This window comes from Lycium barbarum, chromosome 10 (assembly GCF_019175385.1).
Source record: "Lycium barbarum isolate Lr01 chromosome 10, ASM1917538v2, whole genome shotgun sequence".
In the NCBI taxonomy this organism is placed as follows: Eukaryota; Viridiplantae; Streptophyta; class Magnoliopsida; order Solanales; family Solanaceae; genus Lycium; species Lycium barbarum.
Window position 1 is genome coordinate 124,784,329 of NC_083346.1, and position 16,383 is coordinate 124,800,711.

The 16,383-nt window shown below is 32.1% G+C and overlaps 1 protein-coding gene across 1 annotated transcript; it reads right to left on the reverse strand.

Moving 5' to 3' along the window:
• Positions 1-648: 648 nt before the first annotated feature.
• LOC132615240 (protein S-acyltransferase 8-like) lies at positions 649-3,946 on the reverse strand. Its single transcript, XM_060329802.1, has 5 exons — positions 3,681-3,946; positions 2,520-2,705; positions 2,007-2,294; positions 1,520-1,750; positions 649-1,383 (listed from the first exon to the last, which is right to left on the reverse strand). Exons 1-5 carry the CDS (start codon positions 3,723-3,725, stop codon positions 973-975), a joined length of 1,161 nt encoding a protein of 386 aa, XP_060185785.1. The 5' UTR covers positions 3,726-3,946; the 3' UTR covers positions 649-972.
• Between the last annotated feature and the right edge of the window lie 12,437 nt (positions 3,947-16,383).

Genomic DNA, 16,383 nt, shown 5'->3' on the forward strand with positions numbered 1-16,383 from the left:
ACACACCTAAAAAGCTGTTTTCACTTTCAGTACATTCAAACAATAAAATATTATTTGCAAAAATAATAACCAAACACAACTTCATCTTCAAAATTCCAAATAAAGTGAAAAACATTTGATTTTCATGGCCAAACGCCTACTAAGGTTTGTTATTGTTGTTGTTGTTGTTGTTGAGTGCCATTGAATATACATGTACCTTTTTTACATATATAATTGTTCTGTGCAAATTAATTCGTGCACAACTTCACTCATTTATACGTACTTGTCACTTTTTACCTATATAAATATTTTGGAAAAAACTCATCATCTAATTGCCTCGCTTGATATTTGAATGACAATAATGCTAAAGGCTTCAATCATCATGTAATTTGAGTTAGCAGCACATTCCTTACTCAAGGCTTGCAATGTTTTTGCTGATTCTGGTTTAGATGCAATTATTTGCCTACTTTGAGCAAAAAGACATAATTATATTCATCTATTATCTACTTAGGCTTTTCAACATGGCACTGAAATGTGTCAAACGTCTTAAGCAATCAACAAAAATCGAGGACAATAACTTAATAATGTTCCTTTTTACGCTCCATATGGATTGATTGAATATGGAAAATTGATGTTAGAAAAGATTTATATCTTACCATATAGGAAGTGTAACAGGGAAAGAATGACTAGATGTATACATTTTAAAATTCTTTTGACATATGTCCATAGTTCTTTCAGGGAATAAAAACCAGCAAAAAATATTATAGAAGTTTACAGATCATCCATGTTTTGTGACAAAGTTGTATGTCAGGTCTCTTCCACTGAAAACAGGTTGAGCAAGAATGGCACCCGGAAAGAGCAGTCGAGATGCATTTTCATGGCTAGCCACCATAATGTGTTACATTTCAAATCTCGGAACTGACTGCAAAATCTTTGCAGTAGAGATGGCTTTGGTAAGACGGAAATATCGGATCAGTTTCCTTCTCTTCTTCTTCACCAGCCAGAATGGCGAGCCTCGGATCTGGAGGAAAACTGCGACTCCAAACCAAATCCAAAGTCGAGCTCAGAACGACTTATGGGTGACCTGTCACTTCCTCTACCTCTAACATCTCCAATGTCTTGAGAGTTACGTCGTTGGGATAGCTTCATGAGATCATCTCCAATCATAACATCATCTTCTACTTTGACTCTTCTATCCTCGTCAGAGATGTCAACTTCTCTTGCTTGAATGTTGCCCCCTTTGCTAGGCTTTGATGCCTCTTCATGTACATATCTGCGGAAATTGTTCTTCGAAGGTTCTATCTTCGAGCAGAATACTTCAAGGAAACTGTTCATGCAACCCTGGTCATACACATTGATCCTGTTGTCTCCTAGTCCTCTACGCCGAAAGTTCTCATATGTGGTCTATGCAGTTCAATATAAGTAAAACGAATGAAAACTATGCATATAGAAACTAACCAGTACTGCAATTATTATACTTGCAAACTGAAGCAAACGAGAATTAAATTATATATTGACATAAGAGGTGTAAAAGACTAACCTGATTTCTACTTATGAGATACAAATGGAAGCCAGTGAGACCTCCAACAAACCACATCGCAACAAAACAATATGCCATCAGCGCCACTGATGCTGGTGATACTTTGATAGCCTTCCAAACGGTTCCACAATCATCCACAAGAAGCTTAAGATATAATGCCGACATGGCAAAGACGTAAACACAGAGGAGAGCAGTTGATGAAACAAATAAGAAGAAGCAACGATAGTTGCGCTGTACACCAAAAAGGAAAGAAATGAGTCTCAAGAGGCAGCAAAGGCGCAGCTACTATAAATCAAATAAATTCAGCAAAGCAGCAAAACTTGAAGCTGACGTGAATTTCTTAAAAAAATAGCAAAGGTGGCAGGCTTCATCTTCATGATGAGAACGAGAAACCATAAAGATAGTTATACAAAGAAAAGGAATATAAAGTGGAAACACAAAGGAACCTTGAGAACAGAATAAGGTGTAGAAGGAAAAGGTTCATTACCTTTCCAATGCATTGACCCACCCAAGGGCAATGGTGGTCAAACCGTTCCACACAGTTATTACATACTGAGCAATGAGAGCATCTTGGCGGACGATACAACATGCATGTTTCACAATATTTAACTCTCACTGGCAGACCATTTACAAGGATTTCTTTGGTGCGAGGCAAAGGTTTTCCAACTTCAATGGAAGCTGAAGAATCATAACCATTAACTTCCTCTGGAGGATGAGAATTGCGTGGAACGATGCCAGGATCCTTAGTTGATGTTGCAAGTAGAAGAAACAAGACCTATTGCAACAAGCACGATGTCAAGACTGAAGTACAAAGAAAACAACAGAAGAAAAAACATAAACAGAAAAGTTGGACACTCTGGGGATGTTTGCAGAAGCATAAATAGAAAGTTATGGACAGATTTCTGCTAGAAGTAAGAAGGAAATAAGTAATACCGGAACTTCGCCCCACATATGATAAAATATTACAGGACAAATAAATGGAAGTGATGAGGGAACTAACATAGATTGTGAAGACAATTGCTAAGACCAAAATTGCATATCCTGTACTTCCAGTTGTGAATTCGTGAGCAAGATTGTTTGCAACAAATACACAAAATATAACAACAGGAACAAGGATAAGCGTAAAGGTGATGATCAATGACTTAGCATCTGGCCCGAATATCAGCCTCCCATCAAACAAGAATATCTGCAGATAACAAACATTAACCAAAAAGAACGTTAAGTGCGAATAAACATTACTTTGTTTTTGTTTTTTTTTTCATTTACTTCAAACCCACACCGAATTCAATAGTTCAAATAAAGACGACGCTTAACCTAATTTTGGTAATTGATACCTAGTCTTTATGGAAACAATACTCTACTTATCACTTATTACTTGTGCAATCATGTGCAGTTTATCGAAACCTAAAGTAAACAACTCTGCCTAACACTACTACTATACAAATTATCCCATCAACAAGCAAGAGACAATATGCAATTAAAATCCAAATGAAGAAGACTATGATATTTATGCTTAAACAAGTAACAAACACATTAGAACTAATCCAGCAACCAGAAGGCCCAATATTCCTCTCCTGTCCAAGATAGGCAAGTAAAGCAGAACAACAAGACCAAATCTTTCAAAAAGGAGAATGCAAAGCAATAAAATCCAGATCAAATTCCTCTAAAGTACACAAAAAACTAGTTATAACACATATATATACACACCAAATACTCATATCCTTAAAAAGATCATTAGCTTTCTGAAAATCAAAGAATACTGTCTCCAAATCTGCATAATCCTTAAGCTCAAAAGCAACATTCAAATAATACAACTCAATCTAGCAACCCCAACACGCCAAATCTTCTTTTCTTGTTGAAGCAAAGCAAGTAAAGCAACAAAACCCCAAATCAAATTCCTCTAAAGTACACAGAAAACGACTTTTAAACACAATATATATACATCATATACCCATATCCCTAAAAAGAGCTATTAGCTTACTAAATCTCAAAGAAAACTATAAAAGAGCTATTAGCTTACTAAAACTCAAAGAAAACTATCTCCAAATTTGCATAATCCTTGAGCTCAAAAAGAACTATGCATACTTTAAAAAAAAATACAGTACACACACGGTTGCTTAATGTGTAACATAATATATGAACTAGAAAGTAGCTTGCTTACATTGTTGCCCTTCCAAGACTGGTACACCCTCTTAGGTTTGGCCATGAAATAATGATTTCTTGATTTGTCACTTTGCTAAAACTGGAAGAAGAATAGAACAAGGGTGAAAAAACATGAACAGAAGTTGTAATTCTTTTGCTTTTGCTTTCATTTTATTTTTATGTTATTTTTCTTTTTTCTTTTTCCAACTTTTGTGCATACAAATTCGTGTCGAAATGGCGGTCTATGGTTCAAATGCGGTGGATTTAATCATAGTTTGTGGCTTTACCTTTCTCTCTTTTTTCTTTTCTTCTTTTTCTTTTATACTGTCGGCCCTTCCCATTTCTTTTGTTTATCTTAACTAATGGGCGAATTTAAATAGCGTCTCATAATAAGTATCACCTTAATTAAAAATACGTATATTAAGAAATTAATAATATAATATAAAATTTACTTAATTACCCCTATATAATAAAAATAAATTATTTTTACCTTATTTCCTCATTTACCTTTTGATTAGAACATGCACAAGAAGTAAACCTTTTGGACATTGAGAATCCAACAGTAGCAAGTTGTTATATGACTTTTCTAATCATCATTTAGATGTTACTTTATTGTCTAAGAATAAAATTGAAAAAAACTAGTCAACTTATGTCTTGATTTTCTAAAGTGACACTTATTATGGACATTTGTTTTTTAGCTAAGGTGACACTTATTATGAGACGGAGGGAGTACTAATTACGTAATTCATTATAAAAGAACAATTACATATTTCTATTACTCCCTTCGTCCGTTTTTTCTTATCAAGTGAATTTCACTTGTCGAGAGCTAAATCAAATTTGATTTTAAAACTAAAATATAAATGTTCAGAAACTATACGAAAAATACTATAATTTGCATTTCTTCTCATATTAATATGATAAACGAAAAATACATCTTAAAATAGTGATCAAAGTTTATGTAGTTTGACTCTCGATAAGTGAAGCGTGACAAGTAAAAATGGACGAATGGAGTAGAATATAAAATGCATAATGTATTAGATTTTTTTTTATAATTAAAAATATTTATTAATAAATAATATCATTTGTTTCGTATTCCATGATAAAAGAGCTTTATTTTATAAATAAATTTAAATATTTAAAAAATTTAAGAATTACGTCGACGAGATACAAGTCAGTAAAACTACTTGCATATGCTATCTGATTTGATCATTTAGCCACTCTTTCTGTGAGGGGTAGGGGAAGTATTCACTAACAGTGAAATGATAAGGCCACAGTGAATTGATAGGGCCTAAGTAAATGTAATAGTCATTTGGACCTAAATTGACGGGTTGTTTGATCAAATTTCTAAAATTAATTTATTTTAAAAAGTAATTTTTAATAAAGTACTTTTGGCGAAAAATAGTTTGTATTTGATCAACTAATTTAAAAAGTACTTTTGAGCAGCAATTAGTATTTGACCAAACTTTTAAAAGTACTTAATTATAAGTGTTTTTTTTCTCAAAAGTGTTTTTGGGCAGAAGCTATTTTGTTAGCTTCTACTACTCCTCAAAAACGCTTATTTTCTCCCAAAAACGTAATCAAACACCTCACTTTTTAAAAATTAGTACTTATTGAAAAAACAAAAAGTACTTTTGAGGGAAAAAAAATAAGCTTGGCCCTACAGGCTACGAGTGATATTTGGAGAAAAAAATGAGTAATATTTAAAGTTAAAGTTTAAAAATAATATTTGGACATGTATTTTACTTAAAAGAAAGTTGAATAACTAATCAAATCACTTTTTGTGCAAAAATAAAGTACAAACTGTCTAGGGCTGGGGCGGTCCTTGACAGTTTCCTTTTTTAAACGAGACAATGTATCTCCACTCCCCAGAATGTGCTCTTTTATGTGAGATTAAAAATCAACAATAAGAGCTTCAGTCGCTCCAACGAAAAATTAGAATGCAGAATTCTTATATTGTTGATCCAGTGGGCAGAGGCGGAGCCACATTGGCTCCAGGGGGTTCATCGGCGAAAAATTACAGTGTATTTTCAAAGTTAAAATTATTTTGTTATGTATATATAGTAGATGTTGAACCCCCTGACTTCTTCGTGTATTTACCTTTTAGAATTTTTGAACCCCCTGGATGAAAATTCTGGCTCCGCCACTGCCAGTGGGGCTCTCTGGTGGACTGGCTCTATTTTGGAACGACGAATTTGAGTATGGTTCAAAATAATCAAAAAGCCAGTATTGTAGTGGTAGCCTTGAAGGCTAATGGAAATGTGCTTCAAGCCTAGGTTGTTCGATTCATTTTGTTGGAAAAGTCGTGATAGCTGAAGCGTTGGCGATTCGAAAAGCAATTCATACTGCGGTGGAGCAAGGATGAAAAAATATTACAATATTATTAGATTCGTCAACTATAACTCAAATGCTTAATAGGAGAATAACCCCCTCTTAAGATGTAATTACTGTTTGTGAGGATATTTGGCATCTCAACGGTTATCTCGATGATGTAGCTTTTAGATATATTAGTAGACGTGCTAATACATGTAGTCATAGATTAGCTAAGTTAGCTTTATCACTATTTCATAAAGTCTCCTGGTCTGAGAACTTCTCATATTGGGTTGATCGAGGCTTCTTCTTGCTTTGTACAACTGGCTTGAGTTGGATCAATGCATATCAGTGTTGGAAAAAAATATTGTATAATCACATTTTTGCTTTTTGGCAATGGGAAAGTAGTCAACAATATCAGTGGCACAATTCACGTCATAGTATTAATTTGACCGAATGAGAAAAAGTAAAAGTAACGTACAATATATATTGTATTGTCTTTGACAATTTATCCCTAATTATCTTATTTTATTTTATCAAGTTATATCTTCTTTTGTGGAAATTAATTAAATATTTATTACGTGTACAAAATGTTCCATTTTGATTTTCCTTTTATGTTAATTTTTAAATTTGAATTTACTTCCAAAAAGTATACGTACATATTTATGAGTCACTTAGCCGTATATCTAATCGGAAACTAGAATAGTTTGGGCACCTTCGAATGACGATGGGGATAAAATTAACAAAATAAAATAAAAGTAACTAAAATTAGAATAACAACAAATAAGATCATTTTTTATCTCGTTGACAATGACTTTGATTTAGTTTATACTCTATTAGAAGTAAAAGGCGCTTTCATTGGATTTTTACATATATCAGAAAACAATATTTTAAATTCTTCATTTGAAGTGAATTCTTTTGCTGTTTTTTATAAGACTAATCACAAAGGGGCTTTATAACAAAAACTACATCCATTTGCTACATTCATCCTGACAGAACTCGAGTTTACCTCACTATTTTGTGCTCTCTATGCCTGTGTGTCTTAGTTAATTAAAGTATAAGTTGTTGATACAATCTATCTTGATGTTAGTTAATTAAAGTATAAGTTGTCGATTCAATCTATCTTGATGTGATTTTTCTAATAGATAGAGAGAAAATTAGTATGGATGGAATGGAATGAAACCCATAGATAATTAGAATTTAAATCCCAATATAAAAATATTAGTAAGAAATATTATTCAATACCTATTCTGATTTAAAAAAAGAAGAAGAAGCATATATTAGATAAAATAATTAAAATACACGCAATTTAACTCGAGCACCAACGATGTATAAAAAAGGGACGGAAACATTGAGAATTGAGCAAGCCTATATGGTAAAACAGATAAAGGACGTTTTGGGATTACTTAAAGGAATATTTAAAGAGTAGTGAATAGGTCGAAAAATTAATTAGATTATGAAACCCTTCTTGATAGAAACAATAATTAATTTAATCCTCAAGAGTGATTTCTTGTGACAAAACAGTTGGAAAAGAATCTACCTTTGCTTGCAATTTCAAATTTGGTCCACCTGGCTTTTAAAATAGTCTCAATAAATTAAAAATTCATGTAAGGTTTTAAAATATGGTTCAATTCTTATTGTGTAATCCGTAAAGCTCAATGTCCTACTCCCATCTGCATGAATATGTTAAGACTATAGTGACACATTTAGAATAGGTAAAAGAATAGGAGAGCAGTACCAATTATTAGATTTTTTTTTCTTTTCAAAACATGCAATTTTTGCTCGATTAATTCCAATTTTATGTCGTTCTTTTAAGGAATTATCAAAAAAATACATAAATCGTATTGGACGCGTTTTACCGCAAAGCATAACAAAGAGAAGCCGTCAATCATTAAAGCTAGGAAGATCTCTTTGTTGGTCTTTTTCCTAACAATAGTGGTGTTCAGGCCAGTTTGTTTACATCTCGATTAATTTCATGTGGTATTTATAAGTACCTCTCACCTACACAAATAATCGATCCCCCAAAGCTTGAACAGATGTGGAAAAATTACCTAGTGCTAGTTTTGCCTCTGGTGAAGCTTTAAACCTGAGACCTCTTATTCTCGACCTACTTGCATCTAGTAACTATTTGGTGTAAATATTAGGGTGGTAAAATGGTTAAAATTTTCTATTATCCGCCTGACCCAACTTAATATAAATGGGTTGGATATTCGATCATTTCAAGAATGGGTCAAATATGGAACAACCCATACTATCCATCATAGAATATGGATCTATGGATAACTCATTGGTATCCACCGACCAAACTCCCGTTAAAGTATTTAAGAGCGTAGGAATCCTAAAGAGTACACTTTTTTTTTTATTCTATTTTATTTGGGTGTCTAAACTTATTTTGGCTTTTAGATTGTGTTCTCACTTGACTATTTCTAAAATCTATATTATCTATGCATTAACCCATATATTTTATCCGTTTTTATTTAACCCGTTTCCGACCTGACCGGCTCGTTTGCCACTCCTTGGTTTAATTAATGAAAATCCTAATTCCAAGCGATTTGAGTATCTCTATCGCATTATTTTGCTTTTGGAAGATGTTATATATATTGTATATGTCCCTTGCTTTTAAATGACTTTTTTGTTCCAAGGGATTGAATGTTTGTGCAAAATAGGTGCTATCAGTTTTCAAGAAAGGAAAAAAAGGAAGAACAATACATGATTAGCCACATAGGGAGTATTTTATACAAGGTTTGATCTTCTATAAGATAAAGCAAGGAATCCAAATGGAATTCCACAAATGAATCCTACACGAGCAATTTGCCAACCAAATTCAGCAAAAAAAAAAAAAAAAAAAAAAAAAAAAAAACTGATTGCTCCTCTTCTTGTGAAGTTCTATTGTCATTGCAGTCCAACGTCAAAGGAAATCCACACAACGCTGTGTTGCCTAGATACGAATCGTTTCCAAATATATCGAACTGCGTGCTTCGAGGAATCGATCCTACTAGAAAATTGCAAGAAATATTGAGTATACAAAGAGATATTAGTGTGTTAGCTGCCAGTATACTGATCTCGACGAGTTGTTTTGATGAGAGATATAACGATTTGAGCATGGATAGATTCACTAGTGAGGATGGAGTTTGGCCACTCAGGTAATTGTGTGACAAATTTAGAAATCGAACAGCACAAAGTTTTCCAATGGTAATAGGAATATTACCATGGAAATAGTTGTTACGTTGGAGAAATCAATTATCGAGTACATCTCCAATATGCGTACATACTACTCGAATTTCATTCCTTTTCAGAACAGGACTCACATAATCCTCATAATAATATAATTTGGTCTCCTGGAATCAAGGTTCACTAGAAATCTTATTTTATACGCTCTTCTAATACCTACATGTTTTTCGACGTTCATTAGTGCTTTAAATATTGACATTGCGTACGAAAATCGTGCATAAGCAACTGGACCAAAGGTAATGGGTGGGAAAGTTCGACAAATTCAAACTTAACCAAACTTTGAACAAGAATACGTACGACAATCCCCTCATGATCTTTCTAATGATCAAACCATTATCATGGTCATTTTATCTCACCATTCTACAAGGGACTTGTAGCAAAAGATAATTTTGCTCTTTATATAATATCACAACTTAATCAGAGGCAGATTCAAGATTTGAAGTTTTATAGGTTTCAAAATTTACTGTAGGTACATAGTCAGTAAATTTCTCAACAAATATACAGTTGGATCAAAGTTAATGAATTTTGCCGAACCCGTACATGCTAGCTTCGCTCCTGACAAAGCTAATCATAATAGCTATCTGTGAATTTGCTCTTTAACCACTTGAAGCTGTTACTCAAAGATGTTTTCAACTTACCTTCCATGGAGTACATGTTATAACCAGCCACCCTTTTCCTCCGCTTAACTTCTCGATTTTCGCCCGACCCGCCATTGAAGCTGTAAGACTTATTATAAGTCCTCTCCTCGAAATCAAATCTAGATTCGGCATAAGAAGTAGAGTGATAAGGGAGTGATTTACTCTTCTCCATGATCAAGAAATCAAAAAGCTCACAAAGAAGATGAAGAAAGGACCTTTTTATTATATAGTGGAATTAAGGAAATAAAGAAGCATTTGTATATAGAAAAAATGGACCCCTTGGTGCAAAAATGTTAGTGTACTATCTTAGTGCGGTTACGGTTTATGCATTATGGGCCATGGGAATAACTTGGATCTTAAAATACTAGATTTTGTTTCTCGAGATCCTATGTAATACTAATAGATATCATAACATAATTAAATATGTACTTCCATACACACTGATAGTGCACTAGTTTTATATACCATCAATTTAAGATGATACAATAACACGCACCTGTCTATAATGTTTTTTCTTTAATAATCGTTTGTTTGTATTATCATGCATGGACCTTAACGATTTTCACGGGATATCTGCTATTTCACACCAACACATGTATCAGGTAACTCTGTCCACCAAGGATAGGATAGACGGGAAGAGATCACCTCAATATTTTTACTGTTACTGAGATTTGAACCTAAACTCATAATTCTCGATGAACTTTATTAATAATTTAATTTAATAGCATTAGAAACTTAATTATCGTACAATAATCGATTAAAATATACCGATATTGTATAAATTTTATAATATTAGTGTATACTGCAGATCTATATTTTATATAATGGTTGGGTCGTGCGAATATGTGGGTATTTGGTTGTTTTTGGAATATAATGCGAAAGTGTCCACTTCAGAAATTTAGGTTTGTTGGCCATAAAAGGATATACAGCATTTCAAGTGGTGGTTGAGCCAATTGAGGAAACCACCATTTATTCTACTTTATCCCTTTTCTTTTTGTTTCATTTCATTATATCATGCTTTTTGAGCTGGAAAGAGCTTTTTTACATGTTGATGTACTGTGACTAAGCATGTTCCCATGTAAATTAATTATGGGAAATGGGTGGGGACATAAAGTTGGTGTGAAGAGGCTTATAGAGGGAGTCTCTCTCTTTCTCTCTCTATATATGGGCTATTTTAGGTGCTAAAAATGGGACATGTGAACACATGATCTCTCCATAAAACTAGGTATTTTACGTGTATATTTTTCAAAATTAGTCTAATACTATCTACTGGAACTCATACTACAAAAAAGCTAAATGGTACACTTGGTTGAAGGTTGAATTATTTACCTATAGGTCTAGAAATCAAGTCCCACTTAATACATTTTTTCTTTTTTTTTTTTAGTAGTGAACTCATGTTCCAGAAATCCTAGATTCGCTTCTATATTACTACTATATACAAGGGAGAATCTCCATTTTTTATAGTCCTCACATGAATTTTTTATCTTTTTTTACTCCTACTTGAAATTTTTATGACTTTATAAATTGTGCACACATTTTGGTAAATTTTAAGAACTTTTAGGGCTTTTTTTATGCCACTAAAAAAGATGATGTGATGAAAAAAAAATGTTATAGTGGTCCCACAAAACATACTCATACATTTTTGAGTCTTTTATGTGAAAATATTATTAAACTTGTTTCAATATATCATTGTTAAATACTTTTAAAATTTATCAAAAATGTAAATAATAGCCCTTCCGTCTTAATCGAAAAATGAATTCCCAAGTATGCTAGTTAATTAATCAAATTTTATGTGAGCGCACTTTTAGCATAGAATTAGCTAATAAATTACTATATTAAAAGAGGAACTACAAGATATCTAAAAATGATTGAAAAACATTGTATTTAAAGAAATATAATTTGATCTCGATACAGTAATAATACTAGACAATTGCAAAAAGTATATTTTGTAAAAAACTGGACAATATATTTTATATAATTTAGAAGTAATAATTTTTTTCATATTGAACTTAACTATTATCTTAAATTATATAACATATTAATTATCCGTTATTTTGCAAAATATGTTTTGGTAAAAAATAAGTTAGCCAATATTAATTCAATTCAAAGAACTCAAATGAAATTAATTTAACATATTAAAAACTCAATTTGGATCATCCAGGACTTAATCTCAAAAAAATTAAATTAGAAGAGCTTTCAATTATCAATTTTTCAAAAAAAAATAATCTAATAGATAAACTAAGAAAAATGTTTTCCTTTAACATACGTTTTTAGACTTTAATATTTTAGAAGTCTTTCAAAAATGTCAAATTGATATTACAAAAATAAAGAACCAAGAGCAAAAAAATATCTACAAATTAAATTTTTAATGTCGGTTTGGACCGGGCTTAGCACGGGTCAAATGACACTAACATATATATGTATACGTTAAATGACAAGGTTCAGTGATAATATCAGTTTCTACTATAGGTGTGGTTGCACCCAGGGAAGATGTGATCGCCCCAATTCGCGTGAGCTCATGAGGCAGTAAACTCCAAATTTTAATTGGAAGCCAGCGCATTTTAATTAACGTAATCCGTCTTTAAAACAAGAAGACTACAAAACAACAAATGAAATTAAACATACTTAAATTCAGTTAGGCCAAAAGTCATGAATTAATCAAGATATATGAAGTGCTAAGTACAATTTAATATAGATATTATATATTAGTCTGCAATTCCTTTTTTTTCTTTTTCTTTTCATGACATTCTATATTCTATATTATAGAAGAGCCTTATTTCGACATGGCTGCTTCTGAGGAATTAAAATTCCAACTGAGGGTATATTAGTCATTTTGAGATAAGCAGATAAATCCCTGTGCACGTGTTACACTCAGAAGCCACGTATCACTTATCGTCTGCAGTTGCAGATTCCACTGCCTCCATCACTTGTTTGTTCTGCTTTTGCTTTACCTCTGTTTGGTCGGCATTTCTTTATCCCTTTCATTATCGTGCTGTTTTCCTCCCAAAAATTAGTTAGATTTCTGGAAACTCTAAGAAACCGGCCGGCTACTTTCAAGCTCGATTTTTGCTCTATTCAAGGTGTTCAAAATTAGTTTTATGATCTAATTTTTCGCTATGGATTGGACCTCTAATTGTGCTTATTTGGATTTTGAGGTTTTTAAATTGGGTATTTTAGGATAGATTAAATAAATAACTGTAACAAATCAGGGTAGTAATTTCGTTTGGTTATTTCTTTTTCCCTTCCAGTTGCACCGATGTTTTTCATCTTTCTCCATCTTTTTTTGCCGGTGTTGTCTATTACTGACACTTGTTTCTATCCTTATTTTGTAGTTTCTATGTTATGTCCGGTAGTTGAGTGAAATGTAAGGCTTCACTCAATGTCATTTGGTTTTGTATGGACAACATTGCACAATGATCATCTGGCACTGGCGAATTTGCAGAAAAGAGGTTACACCTTATACAAGAGATGTTACCTTTGCTCCATTAACTTAGAAAACGTCAATTGCTTTATTTGCACTGCACCCATCGCCATTTGAGCTATCACAAATGTTCCTCTTTCTGGTTGAAGTTAAATGGACCATGCTGGTGATTTAAGTGGTACTACTAGCAGCTGGTAAGAAGCTGACAAAGAAACATAAGGCCGCCTGGAACGTTGTACTTGTCTGTGTCTGTATGCTCTAGACAATCTGGGAGGAAAGGAACAACTGATGGTTTGAAGACATTTTTTTTTTTTGATTTCCTGAATGTTTTGGCACCTCTGGTATGTTTTGTAATTTAAAAGATGTACATAAATGTATGAAATTTTTTGTCGTTGTGATTGTGCATATACTTCTCTTGAGACTAATAAGTGCGAGTCTTACTTTTGTTTCGACAAAATAATATATAATGCATCTCCAACTTTTATACCATTGGGCCCTTGCTGGCACGGGCCTATCTCTGCCTAGTATGTAGTCTATATATCATACACATGTCACTTGTGAGATGAGACTAAAGTAAAGTTTCCTTCTTTTCTTTACTCTGGAACATTTGAAAATCACAAGCAAAATCGTTATTTCCTACCATTTTTAAAAGGATTTGCCCTCCTCCATAACTATGGAACTCATACGAAAAAATTATTGTATCTCGAAATTTAAATTGCCTAGTGAAATAAACGTGTGAGTTAATTAGAACATTTACTCTTTTTGCAGCTATCATTAATTAATTAGGCTTGGCTATATGCTGCTTTATGGAATTTATGATTATTACATCTAATTAATGTTTAAGCAGCTTGGCATCCTGCCTAAGCCTGTACAGAAATTGCTCATCTAAAGGTTTTTTAGCCGTTAAAATTACATTATTATATACAAGGATGAAGAAAGTGTGTATAGTGAAAGTTGAGTTTTCCATTCGATTAGACTATACGTTCGACGACTTTCTATCGTGATCGTGAAGGAAATAAAATCTTTTGGCGTTTTACAATTTGAATAGAGGAAAATGACTTTTCTCAGATATCTTATATGTTTTTTTTTTCCAGATCTCTTATGTGTAAAAAATGAAAATATCTTATAAAAGGATCATATAACTAAAAGATCAAATAACCATTTCTCATTTTAAGAAGGATAGGTAAGTGTATTTAGACAACAATCATTTTCCATTATTATTTTCTTTAATAAAAATATTTTCCGGAAAAGGTTATCCGGTGTTTGGTTGATGAGCGAAAAATATTTTCTAAAAATAATATATTTATTAAATGATATTAACAAATTAGAGAGTGTCCTCATAACATTTTGAATACTGCAGATTAATAATAATGTCTAAGTGTTAGTTGAAACAAGTAATATAACGTTAGGGCTAATATTTTTTTTTACGAAAAATGACTTCCGCTCATAAGCCAAGGAAGTTATTTTCTCCCAAGGAAAACATTTTCTACTATTAATCAACCATTAGAAAATAACTTCCTCACCGAAAGTGTTCTTCTAAAAAATATTTTCCGGAGAGTATCTAGTTCTTCTCATGTTTTATTTTAAATAGCTAAATATGAAGCTTTTTCCGGAGAACTATTATTTCTTTGGAACCAACATCCACAAAATTCACAATCAAATTATTGACCAATTACTCTCTAGTGCCACCTTTCGTACTATGGAACTTCAATTCTTTAGTGTTCATAAATTAAGGATATAGGTTTGGTATATGGAGAAAAACCTTTTCTGTTTTTTTTTTTTTTTTTTAGGAAATGAGTTGATTAAGAATAAGGAGAATGAGTTCCTTAGTGAAAGTAAAGAAAACAACTTTCATATATAAATAACATTTCACGCCGATTATCTCCTCCTCATAGCTAAGACCTCATCTCACCCCACCACAAACCGCCCCAACCCATCCACTAGCCACTACCGACCCTGACCCCTAAAGAATTTGCCTAAATTATATAAAACATTTTTGGGATTGTATTTTCTGTTTACTTATAAAACACAATAAAATAAATCAGAAAACCAGTTATTTTCTAGAAAAATATTTTTTGTCGTAAAATTGTCCTTCATACCAAACACACTCTAAATGTAAGGTTATCATAGAAGATATCTAAGACTCTTTATTATGTTAGTCAAAGATTGTAACTACCTCAAAAAGATATCTATCGCATTTATCATGTTGAATCAACAGCACTACATAGTTTTACATCGAATACAGTCGAACCTCGGCAGTATTTGTTCGAAAATTTACGGCTGTTATAATGAAGTGTACATAGTTTCAAAATCGAATACAGTCGAATCTCGGCAGTATTTGTCCGAAAATTTACGGCTGTTATAATGAGATGTTGTTATGTATGTATATTGACATTTGATGTTTTGGATCTCATTTAGCTATTATAAATAAAAGTGCGCAAAGATTTATTGTTCTGTAACTTTTATGTTATAAACGAAAACAAAATACTTGTTATTTTAAAATCTCAATTGATTTTCATATTTCATCAATTAAAAATTGAAGTGGCTAATAAATTCATAACTAGTTGTACTGTATTGATAAGAATTAAAAATCTAAGGAACATATGCATTTAAAGTTAGTTGAAAATTTTAAATATTTCAAGCTTGACATGAGAATCTTACAATTGTAGGTTGTTTAGTAAATTTCAGTCTCTTAATGATAATATAACTGTTGAATTGGTGAAGATTTTGTCCAAACTTTACGTAAAAAATAATTCAAGAGCTTTTCCTTGATGATTACCATAACTATTTTAATATTCTTTTTTTATACATAATATATTTCTTACAAAATATTATTACATAATATTTGAGTGTGGCTGTTATAGAGATGTAATTTTACAAAGAGTGTACCACTATAATAAATGACATTGTTATTATAGGTAGAATGACGTTATAGAGAAGTAAAATATAACATGAAAAATTGGTTCCACGGAAAATCTGGCCATCACAGTAAAATACTGTTATAACGAATGATAATTATATAGAGACTTGATTGTATTAATTACCTATTATATAAAGTTCCGTTTTCCTCACCAAGTCTACAAACCACACAACATTATTTTAACTTTTGTACTTGAAACATATTG

Coding starts and splice junctions, on each gene's coding strand:
- LOC132615240 (XM_060329802.1), bottom strand. CDS start 3,725: ATGGCCAAACCTAAGAGGGTGTACCAGTCTTGGAAGGGCAACAAT. Junction 2,295..2,519: donor CAATTGTCTTCACAATCTAT/GTTAGTTCCCTC, acceptor TTGTTGCAATAG/GTCTTGTTTCTTCTACTTGC. Junction 1,384..1,519: donor ATCTCATAAGTAGAAATCAG/GTTAGTCTTTTA, acceptor TGAACTGCATAG/ACCACATATGAGAACTTTCG.